The sequence below is a fragment of the Heterocephalus glaber genome, unplaced genomic scaffold, assembly GCF_053883595.1.
Source record: "Heterocephalus glaber isolate CG9 unplaced genomic scaffold, H.glaber_assembly_v1.0 deba00001606, whole genome shotgun sequence".
NCBI lineage: Eukaryota > Metazoa > Chordata > Mammalia > Rodentia > Bathyergidae > Heterocephalus > Heterocephalus glaber.
The window spans coordinates 40,694,980-40,709,619 of NW_028258377.1; the positions used below are offsets into that span (position 1 = coordinate 40,694,980).

General features: G+C 55.1%; 1 protein-coding gene across 1 annotated transcript in view; it reads right to left on the bottom strand.

Annotated features, from left to right (window-relative positions):
* The window catches only part of Col23a1 (collagen type XXIII alpha 1 chain), a 272,540-nt gene that overhangs the window by 37,985 nt on the left and 219,915 nt on the right, over positions 1-14,640 (bottom strand). Inside the window, exons 3-4 of the mRNA XM_087195002.1 lie at positions 12,016-12,060; positions 780-787 (exon numbers count right to left, since the gene is read on the bottom strand). Coding sequence (XP_087051128.1) covers positions 780-787; positions 12,016-12,060 — 53 coding nt within the window. The remainder of the gene's footprint in view (positions 1-779; positions 788-12,015; positions 12,061-14,640) is intronic.

Genomic DNA, 14,640 nt, shown 5'->3' on the forward strand with positions numbered 1-14,640 from the left:
CCCCCGTGGCCCTTTAACGATGTTATTTTGAGACAGACTTCCTATGTAGCCCTGGGACTTGTGGTCCTCCTGCCTCAGCCTCCCGAGCGGCTGGGATCACGGGTGTGTGCCACGCACCTGGCTGCCCCACGCCCTTCTTAAGTGCGGTAGGATTTTCCTTCTGCTGCCACCTCCAGCACCTTCAGGCAGGTCAGCGAGGCCCACAGGCCCCACCAGTCTGACCCAAGTAAGCCCCAGGCGGCGTGGCGAGCCTGGCTCGCTCCTGGGGCCACTGCCGCCTCCACAGTCCATTCTACCAAAGCCTGTGAGTTAAAAACATCAGTAGCTGCAGGCCACTTAAAAACTGGGGCTTCTGCACACTAAGCTGAGGCAAAGGCCTGGTGGGGAGCAGTCAGACTTCTCCAGCTCTCTCGGAAGGAAAGGGCTGCAGGACGTCCCAGAGGAGCCAAGCCCGCGGGGCTCTGTGCTCACCTTCGCCTCCCAGCTAAAATGTAACACGGCCCTGACTGGCACGCAGTGTTCACGGGTGCCCACTTGCCCACCTTCCTTTCCTTTTCCCTTCCTTCCTTCCTTCCTTGCAGTGCTGGGGATCGAACCCACAGCCTCATGCACTCCTGGCAAGTACTTTATCACTAGGGTAACATCCCCAGCTTAAACTCTTTTTCTTTTTTTTAAAGGGTACACCTCTCTAACCAAAAAATATTTTCATGGGAGAGCAACAGAGAGAGAACAAAGCAGTGTCTTATCTGTAGGAGTGGAGTGCCGTCCGGGACACTTACTGGAGGACCTGCAAGACATAAGCAGAGAAACCACCGTCAGCAAGGAGGGCAGAAGTCCCCTCGCCGTCCCCAGCATGGCCTGTGCCTCTCGCTCACCAGGGCTTGACGGGGTCACAGCTGCTTCCTGTGACAGCCCCACAGCCATGGGGCAGAGAGAGGAGCCACCTTGGGCTCAAGGGGTGCTCATGTGGGTGGTGACAACAGTCTCCACATGTCCTGTCCGTGGAATTTGGGGGTGGCTGGTTTCTCTTGGTGGAGAGAGGCTGGGGAGAGAGTCCTGGGAAAGGGACGGGCATGTGCCTGGGGCCTGGGGCGCGGCTGGAGAGTGGACGGACAGACAGCCCACCCTCCGGACCTTGGGTTCTCATCACAGATTCAACTGGTTGGGGTTCAGGAACGCAAGGAAGAGAACTGTCTGCATTGAACTCATATGACCTTTCTCCTGTCACTGCCCTCACACAATACCCAGCTGCCTGGGTAGCACTTGGATAAGTCGTCTAGAGGTGACTGGAAGCACACAGGGTATACGCAACTTGTACATCACTTATGTCAGGGACTTAATCTTTGCGGCTCCTGGAAGCAGTCCCGGTGGATACCAGGGATGTGCACGGCAGGAAGCCCTGACTGCCTGCAGGTCTCACAGAATGGCGGTCGTTGGCTAACAGACACTTGGGAAGCCTTGATGGGCGGGGAGGGGCAGGGAGGTGCGGGCAGCCTGCACGGGGAGAGGGACTGGCAGACCCTGGGCTCCCAAGGAGCCGGCACCAGTGAGGAACAGCCATGCGGCAGGACTGTGAGTGCTGTGTGGAGGAGTAGTCGAGGGCCCTGGGAGGGCTTGGAGACTGCATCGGGGTCCCCACAGGGAGGCAGTGGTGATGGAGGAGGTGCCCAGGAGGCCCTTGGGGTCAGTGTGCAGAGGAGGGAGGGATGACACTGACAAGGACGGCACATGGGTGTGGGCAGTGCGGACACCGACACTCCCCTGCAGCTGGTGACCATGCTTCCTGTTTTACAGAGGAACAGCTGTGGTCAGACTACCTCACCTTCCTCATTTCTTTCCTTTTTTTTTTTTTTGTACTGCGGATTGAACCCAGGGCATTCACACTGAGCTACGTCCCCAACCCTTCAAAAAATTAAAAAAATTTTTGAGACGGGGTTTCATTAAGTCACTAAGTTGTCCAGGTTGGGCTTGAACTTCCGATCCTCCTGCCTCAGCCTCCAGAGTGCCGGGAATAGAGGTATGTGCCACCACACCCAGCTAATATCACCTTTCAGGGACTAGATTTACATGCCTGCCTGCACGCCCCTCAGGTTAGCTTGGAGGCGCTGGTCTACTTCCGGTTACAGCCCCCTGCACCTCCCTGGAGTCCTGCTCTACCCACTGCACCCTCTTTGTCCGGCACAGCTGAGCTTGCCCCCTCCAGCAGGTCTTTCCCAAGTGTGCTGAAACATGCTCTAATGCTTCCATGGAAAACCCATTCTTTGGTACTTCTCCACTGTTATGGTTTACATCTGATGTCCTCCAAATCCTCATGTGCTCCTAGTTGGGGCTTTTGGGAGGTGACTGGAACATGGAGGTGTGGATTAGCCCACTGATGAGTTTATAGTTAACTGTGGTGTTGAGAGCTGAAGCCTGGTTGGAGGAGGTGGGTCAGTGGGGGTGTGGCCTGGGTCTATCTCCCTCCCTCCCCCTTGATCTCTTGTTGCTTCCTGTTACCCTGCCATGGACTGTTTCTCCTCTGCCATGCTGTCCTGCCTTGGAGCCATCGGACTATGGGCTGAAACCTCTACCAACTGTGAGCCAAAATAAACCTGTCCTCCTTTAACTTATGAGTATTAGGTATCATGTCTCAGTGAAGAGAAAGTAACTAAGACACCTCCTTCACTACCACCCGATCCTGGCCTCCTCCCACATAGCCAGATTGCTTCCCAGGGGTGTTTACCCTCTCTCGCTGGGGTTCCTTGTCTTCTGCTTCATTGTGACCCCTGATCTGGATCACACCCCTCCCCCATGCAGCTCTCCCCAAGGTGCCCAGTGGCCTTTCCCATGCTGACAACCCAGCCCCTGTTTCTCTTCCTCCTGCTACTGGAGGCAGCATCCACACTTCTGACTGAGAGTTCTGAGCGCTCTCTTCAGAGGCTTCCACAGATGTCCCACCCCCTACTCCCTGGCCTTTTGTCTCATCACTGATTGAGTCTCCTCCGTCCAGCTGATGCAGGAAGCTTCCTCAGGGCTCAGGTCCGGACGGCCCTCTCCTCAGTTCTCTGCCCTGCTCATCTACTCTCCTGTCTCCTCCAAGGACCTCACTGTGCTTCCCTCTCAGGACAGCGCAGTGTGCATCGCCAGCCTGCACTGTGCCTCTGCACCTGGACTCCCTTCTGATCTGCTGACTTGACATTGCCCCTTGAACAACGCAGAGCCCTCAGTGGTCAGCACAGCTGCACTTGTGGCCCTCTCCCCACAGATCTGCTCCCCTTCCTTAGCTGCTGGTCTCTAAAGGGGGTCGCTGCTCATCTGGTTAAGGAGCCAGAGAGCAAGAGGCTGCCTTTGACATGCTTTCCCTCCCTGAGCTATTCTTGCGTTATTGTTTCTCCTCCTTCTTCTCCTCTTTTTCCTTGAGAGAGGGTCTTGTTATGTTGCTCAGACTGATTTGGAACTCCTGGGCTCAAGGGATCCTCTTACTTCAGCCTTCAGAGTAGCTGCACCACACATGTGTGGCACCGTGCACAGCCAATAGTTTCTTGCTTTGGAATCCATTCTCTGACTCCCTCCGACACAACAACCCCGATCCCAGAGACTGCCAGGCACTGACTACAGCAGTGGCCTCCTAACCGATCTCGGTTTCCACTGTTCCCAGACAATTACCGAGTACTTGCTCGCTGCCCATCACCGTTTCAGGCTCCTAGGATTTGCCTGTGAAAATAACAAAGATCCTGTCCTACTATAGCTTCCTTCTTATTGAGGGAGACAGACAAGGTAGAGTGTGATGAGCTCCGTGCTGTGGAGGGGGCTCGGGGCACCCAGGGCGGGGACTGCTGTGCTGGGGAGCTCAGGGTGGAGGTCGTGGAGACGAGACCACCACTGAGCAGAGGCCTGAAGGGGTGGAGTTCCCACAGGAGGGCCAGGGGCGATGTGCTGAGGTCGGAAGACAGATGACATGGAAGGGAGGCAGGGCTGGAACATGTGAGTGGAGATCATTTTCTAGGTGAGGTCTCCCTAAGTGGCTCAGGCTGTGATCCAAGCTGGGACCTCCTGGGCTCCCGAGGAGCGGGGACTGCAGACGTGCACCGCCAAGCCCAGCGCCAACGGCGACTGTGAGCACTCTGCTGCTGACAAGGCTGTGGTGGTTGGGCGAGGCTGAGCTCAGTGGAGGAGAGGGGGGTCCAAGAGCCCAGTGTGTGGAGGGCTTCTCTCTCTGGTGGAGGGGAGTGGGGAGGGACACAGATAGCAGCTGGTGAGAGCAGTCAGGAGGGGATTAAGTCCTGGTATTCTACAGCACGTAGGATGACTACAGTTGACAACAATCTATTGTACATTTCAAAACAGCCAGGAGAGAGGACATTGGATGACACAACACAGAGATGACATGTTCACGGTACAGATATGTTCATTACCCCACGTGACTGTAACATCGCCGTGGACCCCACAAACCTGTACAACCACCATACACCAACTACGAAGAAAACAAACCAGTACAGAGGCCCTTTAGGAGGAAAAAGGATGAACAGAAACTAAGCGAAAGTCACGTTGGAGAGGGGCTGTGCCCCAGGGGCAGAGGCCACAGCAAGAGCGGTCAGATCCAGCTGCAGACATGGCCACCTCTGCCCCAGTGCCATCCTGGCCCCAGGAGGCATAGGGTGTCTTCCAGATGCAGGTCGCATCAGCCATGCCGCCTCCTGTGAGCCACTGTCCTTCGGACAAAAGCGGACATTCAGTCTCTCCTTCAGGGCAGAGATCTGCCCTCCCCAGCCCATGGGCAGGCTCCCCAGGCTGCCCCTGCAGTGGCAGCCCTGGAAGCGGGGGAGAGAGGCGGGCAGTAGGAAGACTGGTCCTTCCCAAGAGTAAGTGACCTCCGACCTATGAGTCAGCACAAGCAAGGATAAATTCCAAAGGAACCAGAGATTTTCAGGTTTAAAAGAATCAGGAACTCCTCAAGGAAAAGTGGGAAGAGTCCTCTGTGACTCCTGAGAAAGGCAGCTTTGCCGATACGTTCATGATCCAGAAGTCATGAAGAAAATCCGCTCCAGTCGGCGAACCGGAACTCTACACAGCGGAGCCAGAAGTCTGCACGGCGAAAGTCCTTGCAAGCAAAGCAACAGGCCAAGCTGGGAGAAGTCCATCTACTCATGGCATCAGGCTGACACCTTGGTATAAAACCCTCCCACAGGGCCGGGGATTTAGCTCAGAGGTTTTGCCGCCTGCTGTGCAAGCACAAGGACCCGAGTTCGATCCCCGGTACCAAAACAAAACAAAAAACCCAAAAAACTCTCCCACAGGCGGTCTACATCATGGAAAAATGAGGCATTTTTCAAAACATCAGCAGCTTAATGGAAAAGTGGCCCAAAGATATGAATGGAAGGGTCACAGGACAGAAAATACAAGCATCCCTTAAAAGAACAAAGTTCAGAATCTAATCCTTATTATGTTCATAATAATAGAAATGAAGGTTAAATTCACAGGAATGTCAGACTAGAAAAAGTGAAAAAACATCTGGTGAACTAGCATGTGAATGGCAGGAAGGCTGAGAGATAAACCAGCACATTCTCTATAGACAGCGGCTTGGCAATCCTTGTCAATACAGTATTCGAAATGTAGGGCTAGGGGTGTAGCTCAGGGATAGAGTGCTTGCCTGGCATGCACAAGGCCTTGGACTCCAACCTTGGCCCTGCCCTCCCCCCCAAAAGATTTCAGATGTACTTGCCAATTGCCATTATTCTGTAGATAGGTTAACATACATATAAAAGGCCAAGTATATCAGAATATTCATTGGAGAACCACTTCACATAGCAAAAACATTAGAAACAGCACAGGTACTAATTAAATGAAGAATGGTATAGCTGTAAATGGAATATTATCCAGCCACAAACAAGACATAATTCTGTATATCCCTGATAATATCTCTATACTATGCTATGCTTTTAAAAAGGTGTGAAGTGATGTACATAAAGTGAAGTGATTTGTACTAATAAAAATCAGTAGCCTTTTCTTTGGATAGAGATGGAACATCTCTAGATACAGACACAAGAAGGTCTTTATGAGAGTTGCTTCTGGGCAGGGAGCTGAATGGCTGGAAGACAGGAGAGGCAGGAAGACTCACTTCCACCGTGGACTCTTTCACCTCACTGGATATAGGTATATGGCAGAATCAGTCAGAAAATCAGTACATGAACTTGAAAATAGCCAGAAAAACCTCCGTGTCTTTGTCCGGTCCTCGCAGCTCTTGCTGCATTCAGAGCGGGCTTATCATTCTGAGAGCACAGGGTCTGACAGTGGAGCCCAGGGCCAGGCAGGAGGCGCAGGGCGAGGAGACGTCGAGTGCTTGCCGTCCTGGGGGCTCCGCTGCCTGCTTCCCCCATGGCATCTCCTGTGTTCCAGCTGCAGCCTCACGAGGTGGATCTCACAGGAGAGGAAACTGAGGCTCCGAAAGGCTTGCTTGTCTGGGGCCACATCTGACTCTGACCTGGGCAGAACCCTGCAGGCTGACCTGGGGACTAACAAGGGGTGTGGGAGAAGCCGGTGTGGCAGAAAGCGCTCTGAAGTGAGGACTCCGTGCGTGCGTGCGTGTGTGCGTGTGTGCGTGTGTAAATCCAGTCAGAAGCAGCCCCGGGCTGTGTGCCCTCAGATCCCGGGTGTGGCCTCCAGGTGGCGCCCGCAGATTTGCTGGGACAGACGCCCTCAGCACTGTGCCTCCCCAGCCGGCCCTGCTCCGGGGGCACCTGACACAGGCTCCACACCACGCTCCACACCTCTTGCCCAGACCCTGGGCGCTGAGCCCGCCAGCCAGAGGGACTGCAGCACGCCCACCACTCCGCAGGGCCTCCGTGGGGGAGACAAACTCCCGGAGCCTTTGACCTCCGTCACTGTCCTCCGCTCCCCAAAGTGCCAGCCCCCTCTGATCTCAGGATCGCCACGTCCCCCGCGCTCCTGTGGCCAGCGGGGCCCGACTTCCTTACCACTGCCCAGGAGAGCCCCGCAGATGTCCCCTCGCCTGTGCGCGCCTCCAGCCTTCCACGCTCTTGACACAGTTGGTCACAGCGGAACCCGTGTGTTGCCGTGTGCACGCTGTCAGCCACCAGCAGGGCAGCTCCCAGGCTGGGCCTCTGCCGCACTCGGGGCCTGGCAGGCAGAGAGCACTCAGTGCGCAGGTGCAGGTGGGCGGGTGGCAGGAGGGGCAGCACCCAGGCCAGCCCCTCCGCTGGGTCCCTGCACTTGACTGGTCCCCGCTGCGGAGTGGATGCCGCGGCCAGGAGCCATGGAGGGATGGGGCGGGGCGGGGCTCCGACCAGCCGGGTCCCTGCCTAGAAAGTGACCTCAACTGGTCCTGCACGGCCTGGCCCAGGAGCGCGTTTTGCACCCAGCCGTTTAGCACGGCTTTCACAGACATGTCGCAGGCACCAGAAAATGGGAGCAATGAAGCAACAGCCAGATGACTTGGGAAAGAAAGACGGTCTGAGGGGCTGGGGGCTCAGTGCTGCCTCGGCTGCCCGCCCGGGGAGGAGGCCTGGGTTGCTCCCGCTCACAGCCAAGAGGTGCCGGGGGCCAGGAGCCCAGGGCCTCGCCTCGGACACTCGGCTTTCCTAGGACAATCGCTGCCCTAAGGGCTCGTCCGCCTTGCTGGGAGAGCTCGTGGGAAGGGTCTTTCCCACAGCCCGGTGACGGCAGGGTCTCATGGCCGAGGCTGCTGGGGTCCTCGTCCCTGCTCATGGCCTGCCCTGTTCCTCTCCTCTCAGAAGCCCTGGACTCCTGATGTCCCCTCACCTGCTTCCTGCCCTCCCTGCTGGGCAGAGCCTCGGCCGATGCCACCGTCAGCAGATCGGGAACATGATCCACTCGCCTGACACTCAGGGATGGTGACCTGCAGACTCATGGGCCACACAAAGGTCTCGCGGAACGTGTTTCTGTTTGGGTTCTGGGGATTGAGTGCCAGGGCCTTTGCACTGAGCAACGTTCCTAGCGTCCCCCTCCATGTTTTTTTGGCAGCCGTGGAAGACAGTGTCAGGCTGGCAAGGAGGACTTTCTCCAGGGGACAGGAAGAGGCCCGGCCACACCAGTCCGAGGCGTGGCCTCCCTGGCCACTGCCCTTCTGGCACAGAGAGCTGGAAGGAGCCCGGCATGCGCTGCGAGCCCCAAGTGTAAACGGGAGGCAGGCCGAGCTCTCGCTGGCCTTCTCCCTCCCGTCCTCCCTCTGGCTGCACTCAGCTTGCGAAGCACCTTGCTTGCCTGCTTTTCTATAGTTGGCTTCTCTTTTTTTGGTACCAGGGATTGAACTTGGGACCTCGTGCTTGGAGGCAGGTGCCAGAACCACTGAGCTACATCCCGGGCCCTGCCTGGTTTTCTTAAGATTCTTTGTTTTTTGCTATAATTGAAAAAAACCCCAATAGATAAAACAAGTGCTAGTGAGCTTTTAGTGACCCCAACTGTTAAAGTATAGCTGTACGCATTGTTTAATGTGATTTATACAATAGATCAGTAAGTGACTGGATTTGTTATCCTACACTCAATACAAATCAATAGAATTCAGAACAATTCCAAAATTAAAACTTTATAGTTATTTCTTTAGTTTTAAAGAATTCACAAAGCATCATTTGTTAGGTCTTCAAATTTAATTTTTCTGTAATCACCAAATTATTTTAAATTTATTTTAAATTGATAAATAAAAAATAAAAATTATACATATCCATGGGGTACCATGTAATGTTTCAATATATGTATAAATTATTATTATTATTATTATTATTATTATTACTTGTCTTTTTGAGACTGGGTCTCGCTATGTAGTTCAGGCTAGCCTTGAACTCACTATGTAATCTAAGCTGGCTTTGAATTAATAGTGATCTTCTTGCCTCAGCCTCCTGAGTGCCGGGATCACAGGTGTGTGCCACCATGCCTGCACAATGTTTAAATCAGATTAAACGTATTTATTTCTTCAAACATCTATCATTGCCTTATGGTGAAAGCTTTCTAATCCTGTCTTGGAGCCTTCTGAGAGCTACAGTGCACTGATGTGATGTACAGCCACCCCGCGGTGCAGCAGCCCCGAGGAACCTACTCCTGCCGGGTCTCTGTGACTCTGCACCCACCAGCGGGGCTCCTGGCCCCTCCACCATCATCAGTGTCTGGTACCCACCACTCCATCTCAGCTTCTGTGAGATAGATTCCACATGAGTGGATGCCTTTCTGTGCCTGGTTTATTTCACTTAACATAGCGATGCCCGGATTGATCCACATTGCTGGAAATGACAAGACTTCATTCTTTTTTATGGCTGAATAGTACTCCATGGTGCATGTTTCTTTGTCCGTGAACAGCTGCTGGACAGTCACACTGTTTCCAGTTCTTGGCTGCCATGAACAAGGTTGCAGCAAACACGGATGACAGAAGTCTCTGACCTTCTTACTGCACTCCCTTTAGTTATACACCTTGCAGTGGGATTGCTGGATCATAATTCTATCTAACTTTGGAGGACCCTCCAGGCTGGCTTCTATGGCGGCTGTACCTGTGTGCAAGGGCTCTCTTTCCTTCATCCTCGCCAGCACTTGCCTTCGCCTTCCTCATAATGGCCACTCTGCCTGGGCCAAGGGACCGCTCACTGTGGTTCTGAGTGCGTTTTCCTGGTGATTAGTGAGGTGAGCTTTCTATCAGTCTTTTTTTTTTTTTTTTTTTTTGCGGTCCTGGGGATTGAACTCAGGACCTTGCACCTTGTCAGGCAGGTGCAGCACCACTGAGCTAAAGCCCCAGCTAAGGCGAGCTTTCTAAAAGGTACCTTGTGGCCAGATGTACATCTTCTGAGAAATGTCTATTTGGATCTATCGCTCACTTTCTAATGGGTTTCGAGTACGCTGAATCATATTATATTTTGTCCATAAAGAAGTGACTATGTCTTCCCGACCTCCTTCCCAAAAGGATGTCAGGGAGCTTATAACACAAGGCAGTAAAGTCTTTCATGAGGGTGGAAAGTGAAGAGGGGTGGCAGGGGTGGAGACGCAGAGGGGAGATTCCACACAGAATTCAGACTAAAGGAAGCTCTCGCTTCTGGAAGTCAAGACAGGAAGAGGGGACCCCGGGCCCACGGGTGTTGGGTCCCTGCAGCCTCTTGACTGCCCCGCCTTGAGGTTGCTGAGGTGCCGGGCGATGGCCTCAGCCACTGGGGTCAAAGGCACCAGGAACAGCTTCTCAGCTCCCCTTGGAGGGCAGAGGGAAACGGGCTTGGAGCGCAAGGGCCAGTGGAGGAGGACGCCTGGGTGGGGCGTGCTGCGCGTGCCGGTCAGAGGCGCCAGGGTGTGGTGGTCGCCAGGACAGTGGCGGTGGCCTGGAGCCCAATGGGGACCTGACTGGGAAGGGAAGGGCCCGGGTGATGCCGGCCAGCCATCTGCACAGTGAGCAGGTGGCCGACGTCTCCTCCCTGGGCCGGGGATCTGGGGCAGAGTCTGCTCTCCGGACCCAGAGGACGGGGAGGCAGGGAAGGAGCTGTGGTCAGCGCCACGAGCAGCTGAGTCCTCAGGAGTGGGGGACTTGGGGGGCAGGGCCAGGGCTGAGTCACTCAGGAGGCAGGCGGGGCCGGGAGGAAGGCAGGGTGGAGGTCAGAGAGGCGTGGGGAGCTGGGCCCAGACTCCAGCGGGAGACGCAGGGCAGAGCTGTGGCCTTGGGAGGGTGGAGAAAGGCACAGCGGTGATTTAAAGGGGGAACCAAGCCCGGTGGGGCGGAGCTCGCCTGTGATCCTAGTACTTGGGAGGCTGAGGCAGGAGGATCGCCAGGAGTTTGAGACCATCCTAGACTATACAGTGTGTTCAAGGCCAGCCTGAACCACATAGTGAGACCCTGTCTCCAAAAAACAAAAGAAGGGGAAGCAGCGTATACTCTTGGTGATTTATAAATACGACCTCAAGATCATCAACTCAAAAGTGCAAAACCGAGACATTCTCTTGAAGCAGCATAAGGCGCAGGGAAACTCAGTCCTTAGTTACCCGTAATCAACCTATCACACTTAAAATGAGTCTGGACTCCTCAGGTGGGAGGGTCTCGTTTGAATTGCAAATTTCTCAGTCCTGTCTGTTCCTCAGACTCACACGCGTTCACGGGCGGTTGCCCAGGTTACTGCACCACCTGCAGTGTGTCACCTCCCACTGTAGACTCCAGTGCAGCGACAGCGACACCCACACCGAGGGGTGGGGGCTGGGAGAGCTCCAGGTCCCTTCCGCTAAACAAACAAATACACTTTGTGCACAGAAAAGAAAGAGGAAGAAGGAAAAGGTAGGAAGGAAACAGAAGGAGGACAGAAAGATACCAACAGGGAGGTGTTTCCAGCCACGATGGTCAGAAGGGCACGGGGGACGGGAAGCCAAGGCGGAGGGAATGGGTCCATGCCTCCCTTCTTTGTACTGCGGTTGAGCCCAGAGGGCACTGACTTACACTCCCAGCTCTTTTTTCTTTTTGTTTGGAGACCACTCTTGCTAAGTTGCCCAGGCGGGCCTGGAACTTGGGATCTTCCTGCTCCAGCCCCGGGGTCGCTGGGATTGCGGGCGTGTGCCACCATGCCTGCTCGTGCCTTTTAGGGATTGGGGCGGGGCTGGGGGGCTCTGCAGAGTGAGTTACTCAGGATGAGATGAAGGTGACCGGAAGGTGGCAGTGAGGACAGGTGAGTCTTTGCAGGGAGGACGCGGAGACGCTGCCGCCTCCTCCTCGTGGCTCTCCCCAGGGCAGGGAGGGGGGCCGAGACAGCTGGGCTGCCGCTTCCTGCTGAGGGGGCTGTGGTGGAGACCACGGCTGGGCCCCAGGGAGAGGGTGGGGGACCAGGACTGAACACTGGGCTGCAGCGGGCGCCGAGGGGGACAGCCCTCAGGCTGCACATGTCGGGAGGAAGAAAAGGCCGCCGTGGGCCCTGTGTGCTCTGGGGACAGTGGTGGCGTGGAGAGGGGAGGAAGACCTGGCCCTGAGTGGGGGCATGACCGAGACGGGCCTCCGGGTGGGCGGCCAACTTCCGGGCCTGGGCTTAGGAACGAGGGAAAGCTGGAACTCACCGGGGTCGCCTCTTCTTCCAGGCTTGCCACGCCTTCCAGGGGGGCCTAGATGGGAAGACAGAGAGGGACGGGTTGAGAACGAAGCCCTGTGCTTGGGTGCAGGGCAGGCCCCGGGCACGCATGCTGGACAGCAGCCCCACCCACAGCCGCAGGGCCTCCCCCGGCTCTCCCTGGCCTCCTACCCTGCTGCCGCAATCCCTCATTCCACAATCCCATTTTCCCTTGTTCCCTTATTCACTCAAAAGTGCTCCCCAGCCAGAAAGATCACCTGGGATGCCCTTGAGGCAGGAGAGCTTCAGACTTAGGAAAAAATAAGGCTGGGATGGGGTCACCAGGAAGTTTTCTCATAAAAGCTCTGGCAGATGTTAGGACTCCCTGAAGTGAAATGACAAAGCCAACCAACAGGCTGGTAGGGGCTCTACTGGCATTTTGGAGGCTTCAGTTCAGTGAGCGAGGCCGCAGGCCACCTCTGCCCTTCCGTCCTCAGGAGCCCTCAGCTCCGCCTGGGCCCCAGCCCTGCTGTGCTGCGGGCTCCGCGTGGCTCAGCGCGGCCCTCGCTGTACCCAGCAAAGCCACTCTGAATCTGCAGGCGTCCGCCCTGCCCAGCTGGAGCCCCCATCCTCGGCGGTCCCCGAGACCCCGTGACCCTGACGTGAATGAAAGAGGGGCTCTGGGGAACAGAATGCTGCCCGCCCTCTACCGCTCGGTCCTTGCCTCCGTTTCGCCTCCGGTCACTTCTTGAAGGGCCCCCTGGAAGCGGCCTGCTCCCTTCCGCCCTCCGCTCTGCTTCCCTCTCCGTCCTGGAGCCTAACTATCCTCGATCTCCCATTTCTCGGAGCAGAAGATTCGCAGAGGTGAACTTGTGTGTCGCTGCTGCAGTGCCATTTGTACGTGACATTTACCCCGCTGCCTACCTTGCCCACCTGAGTGTGCTGGGCTCTGGGCAGCCTGGAGCCCGCAGAGGATGGCATGTGACTGTGCACGACATTGCTCTGTCCTGCCGTCAGCCTCCAAGCCCCTGCTCGAGGGTCAAAGGCTGCCCTTTCCTTCTCCTCGTGTGCGAGTGGGTGTCAGACCCACTGCCCACCTCTGACTTGGGGGTGGCACAGGGCAGAGAAGAGGAGCCAGCTCTGGGTCTGAGGTGCTTCATGGCTTCATAAGGGGGCATCTGGGTGGGGAGGAAGGTGGGCTTCTGAGGGACGATGGGAGAAGGGGCCCCTGGGCGCCATCTTGGACCCCAAAACTTTCACGGACCCATGGTGGGAGTTGAGCAGGGCTTTCTTGCCAGTATGTTGGGCTGAGGGCTGGAGGTCAGGATGGTTGAGCAAAACCCAAAACGCTAGAGGATGCTGCCCCTTGCAGCTGTGAGTTTGGAGGGTGAAACCCACGCCAGTGACGTAGCGCTTGATTTCCCCAACCTGGACACAGACCTTGAGTTCGGGGTTTGTGCTGGACTCACCGAGGGACTGTGGTGATTTGGTGAGGCCAGGGTTCTGCATCTCTGTAACCAACAGCTTCTCAGGCTTGTGTGGGACTTGGTTTCTGAAACCCCCTCTGGCCAAGACCTGTGCACCCACCACACGGCCAGCTGCCCCTTGGACTTCCCTACTTGGGGTCTCAACAACACCTCAGACCTGGGGTGGGCAGCTGTCTTCCCCAGCACCCCAAGTGGGGCTGCTCCTACCTGGGAACCTGGTGGCCCATCATGCAGAATGAACGCTCTGAAACCGTGAGCCAAAATGAATCTTTCCTTCTGTAAGTTGTTTATGTTGTGTATTTTGTCACAGCGATGGAAAGCAGACTAGCACAAATACATTAAAAAAATGCCATCTTCGCTATTTTTATTAGTACAATTGTGTGGTGTTAACTTTACTCACGTCGTTGTACAAACACCACCACCATCCATTTGCAGAACTTCGCCCATTATGCGGAACTGAAGCCTCATACCCATTAAGCAACAACTCTGATTCCTCTCCCCAGGACCCGGCAGTGAAAGACTCATACATCGAGGGCTGGGAACCCCATGTAGCAACGTTCAGAAGTGGGGCTCAGAGGTGACCCCACCCACCTCTAGGCCCCATTTCTTTTCTGTCTATATGCATTTGATGATGTGAGGGCCATGTATACAAGGAGCCATGCAGTATTTGTTCAGTGACTGACTTATTTCCAGGTTCATCCATGGTGCAGTATGTGTTGGGATTTCCTTACTCTTTAAGCTGTTATTCAGTTATTTAAAAAAATGGTAGTAAATATACATGACACAGAATTTACCACCTTAACCATTTTTTAGTGTACCGATCATGGCATTTAGTGTATTCATAACAAGTACAGGGCCGGGGATTTAGCTCAGTGGTTCCGCCGCCTGCTTTGCAAGCGGAAGGACCCGAGTTCGATCCCCGGTACCAAAAAAAAGAAAAAGAAAAGAAAATTTGTCACTTAATGTTCTGCTTTATACTGTCACTTTACCATTTCATGTGCTTCTTCTTGGGCCGGGGATTTAGCTCAGTGGTTCCGGCGCCTGCCTTGCAAGTGCAAGGTCCCAAGTTCGATCCCCAGTACCAAAAAAAAAAAGCACAAGTACATGTGTGACCACCACCACTGTCTAGTTATAGCAGTTCTTTGTTA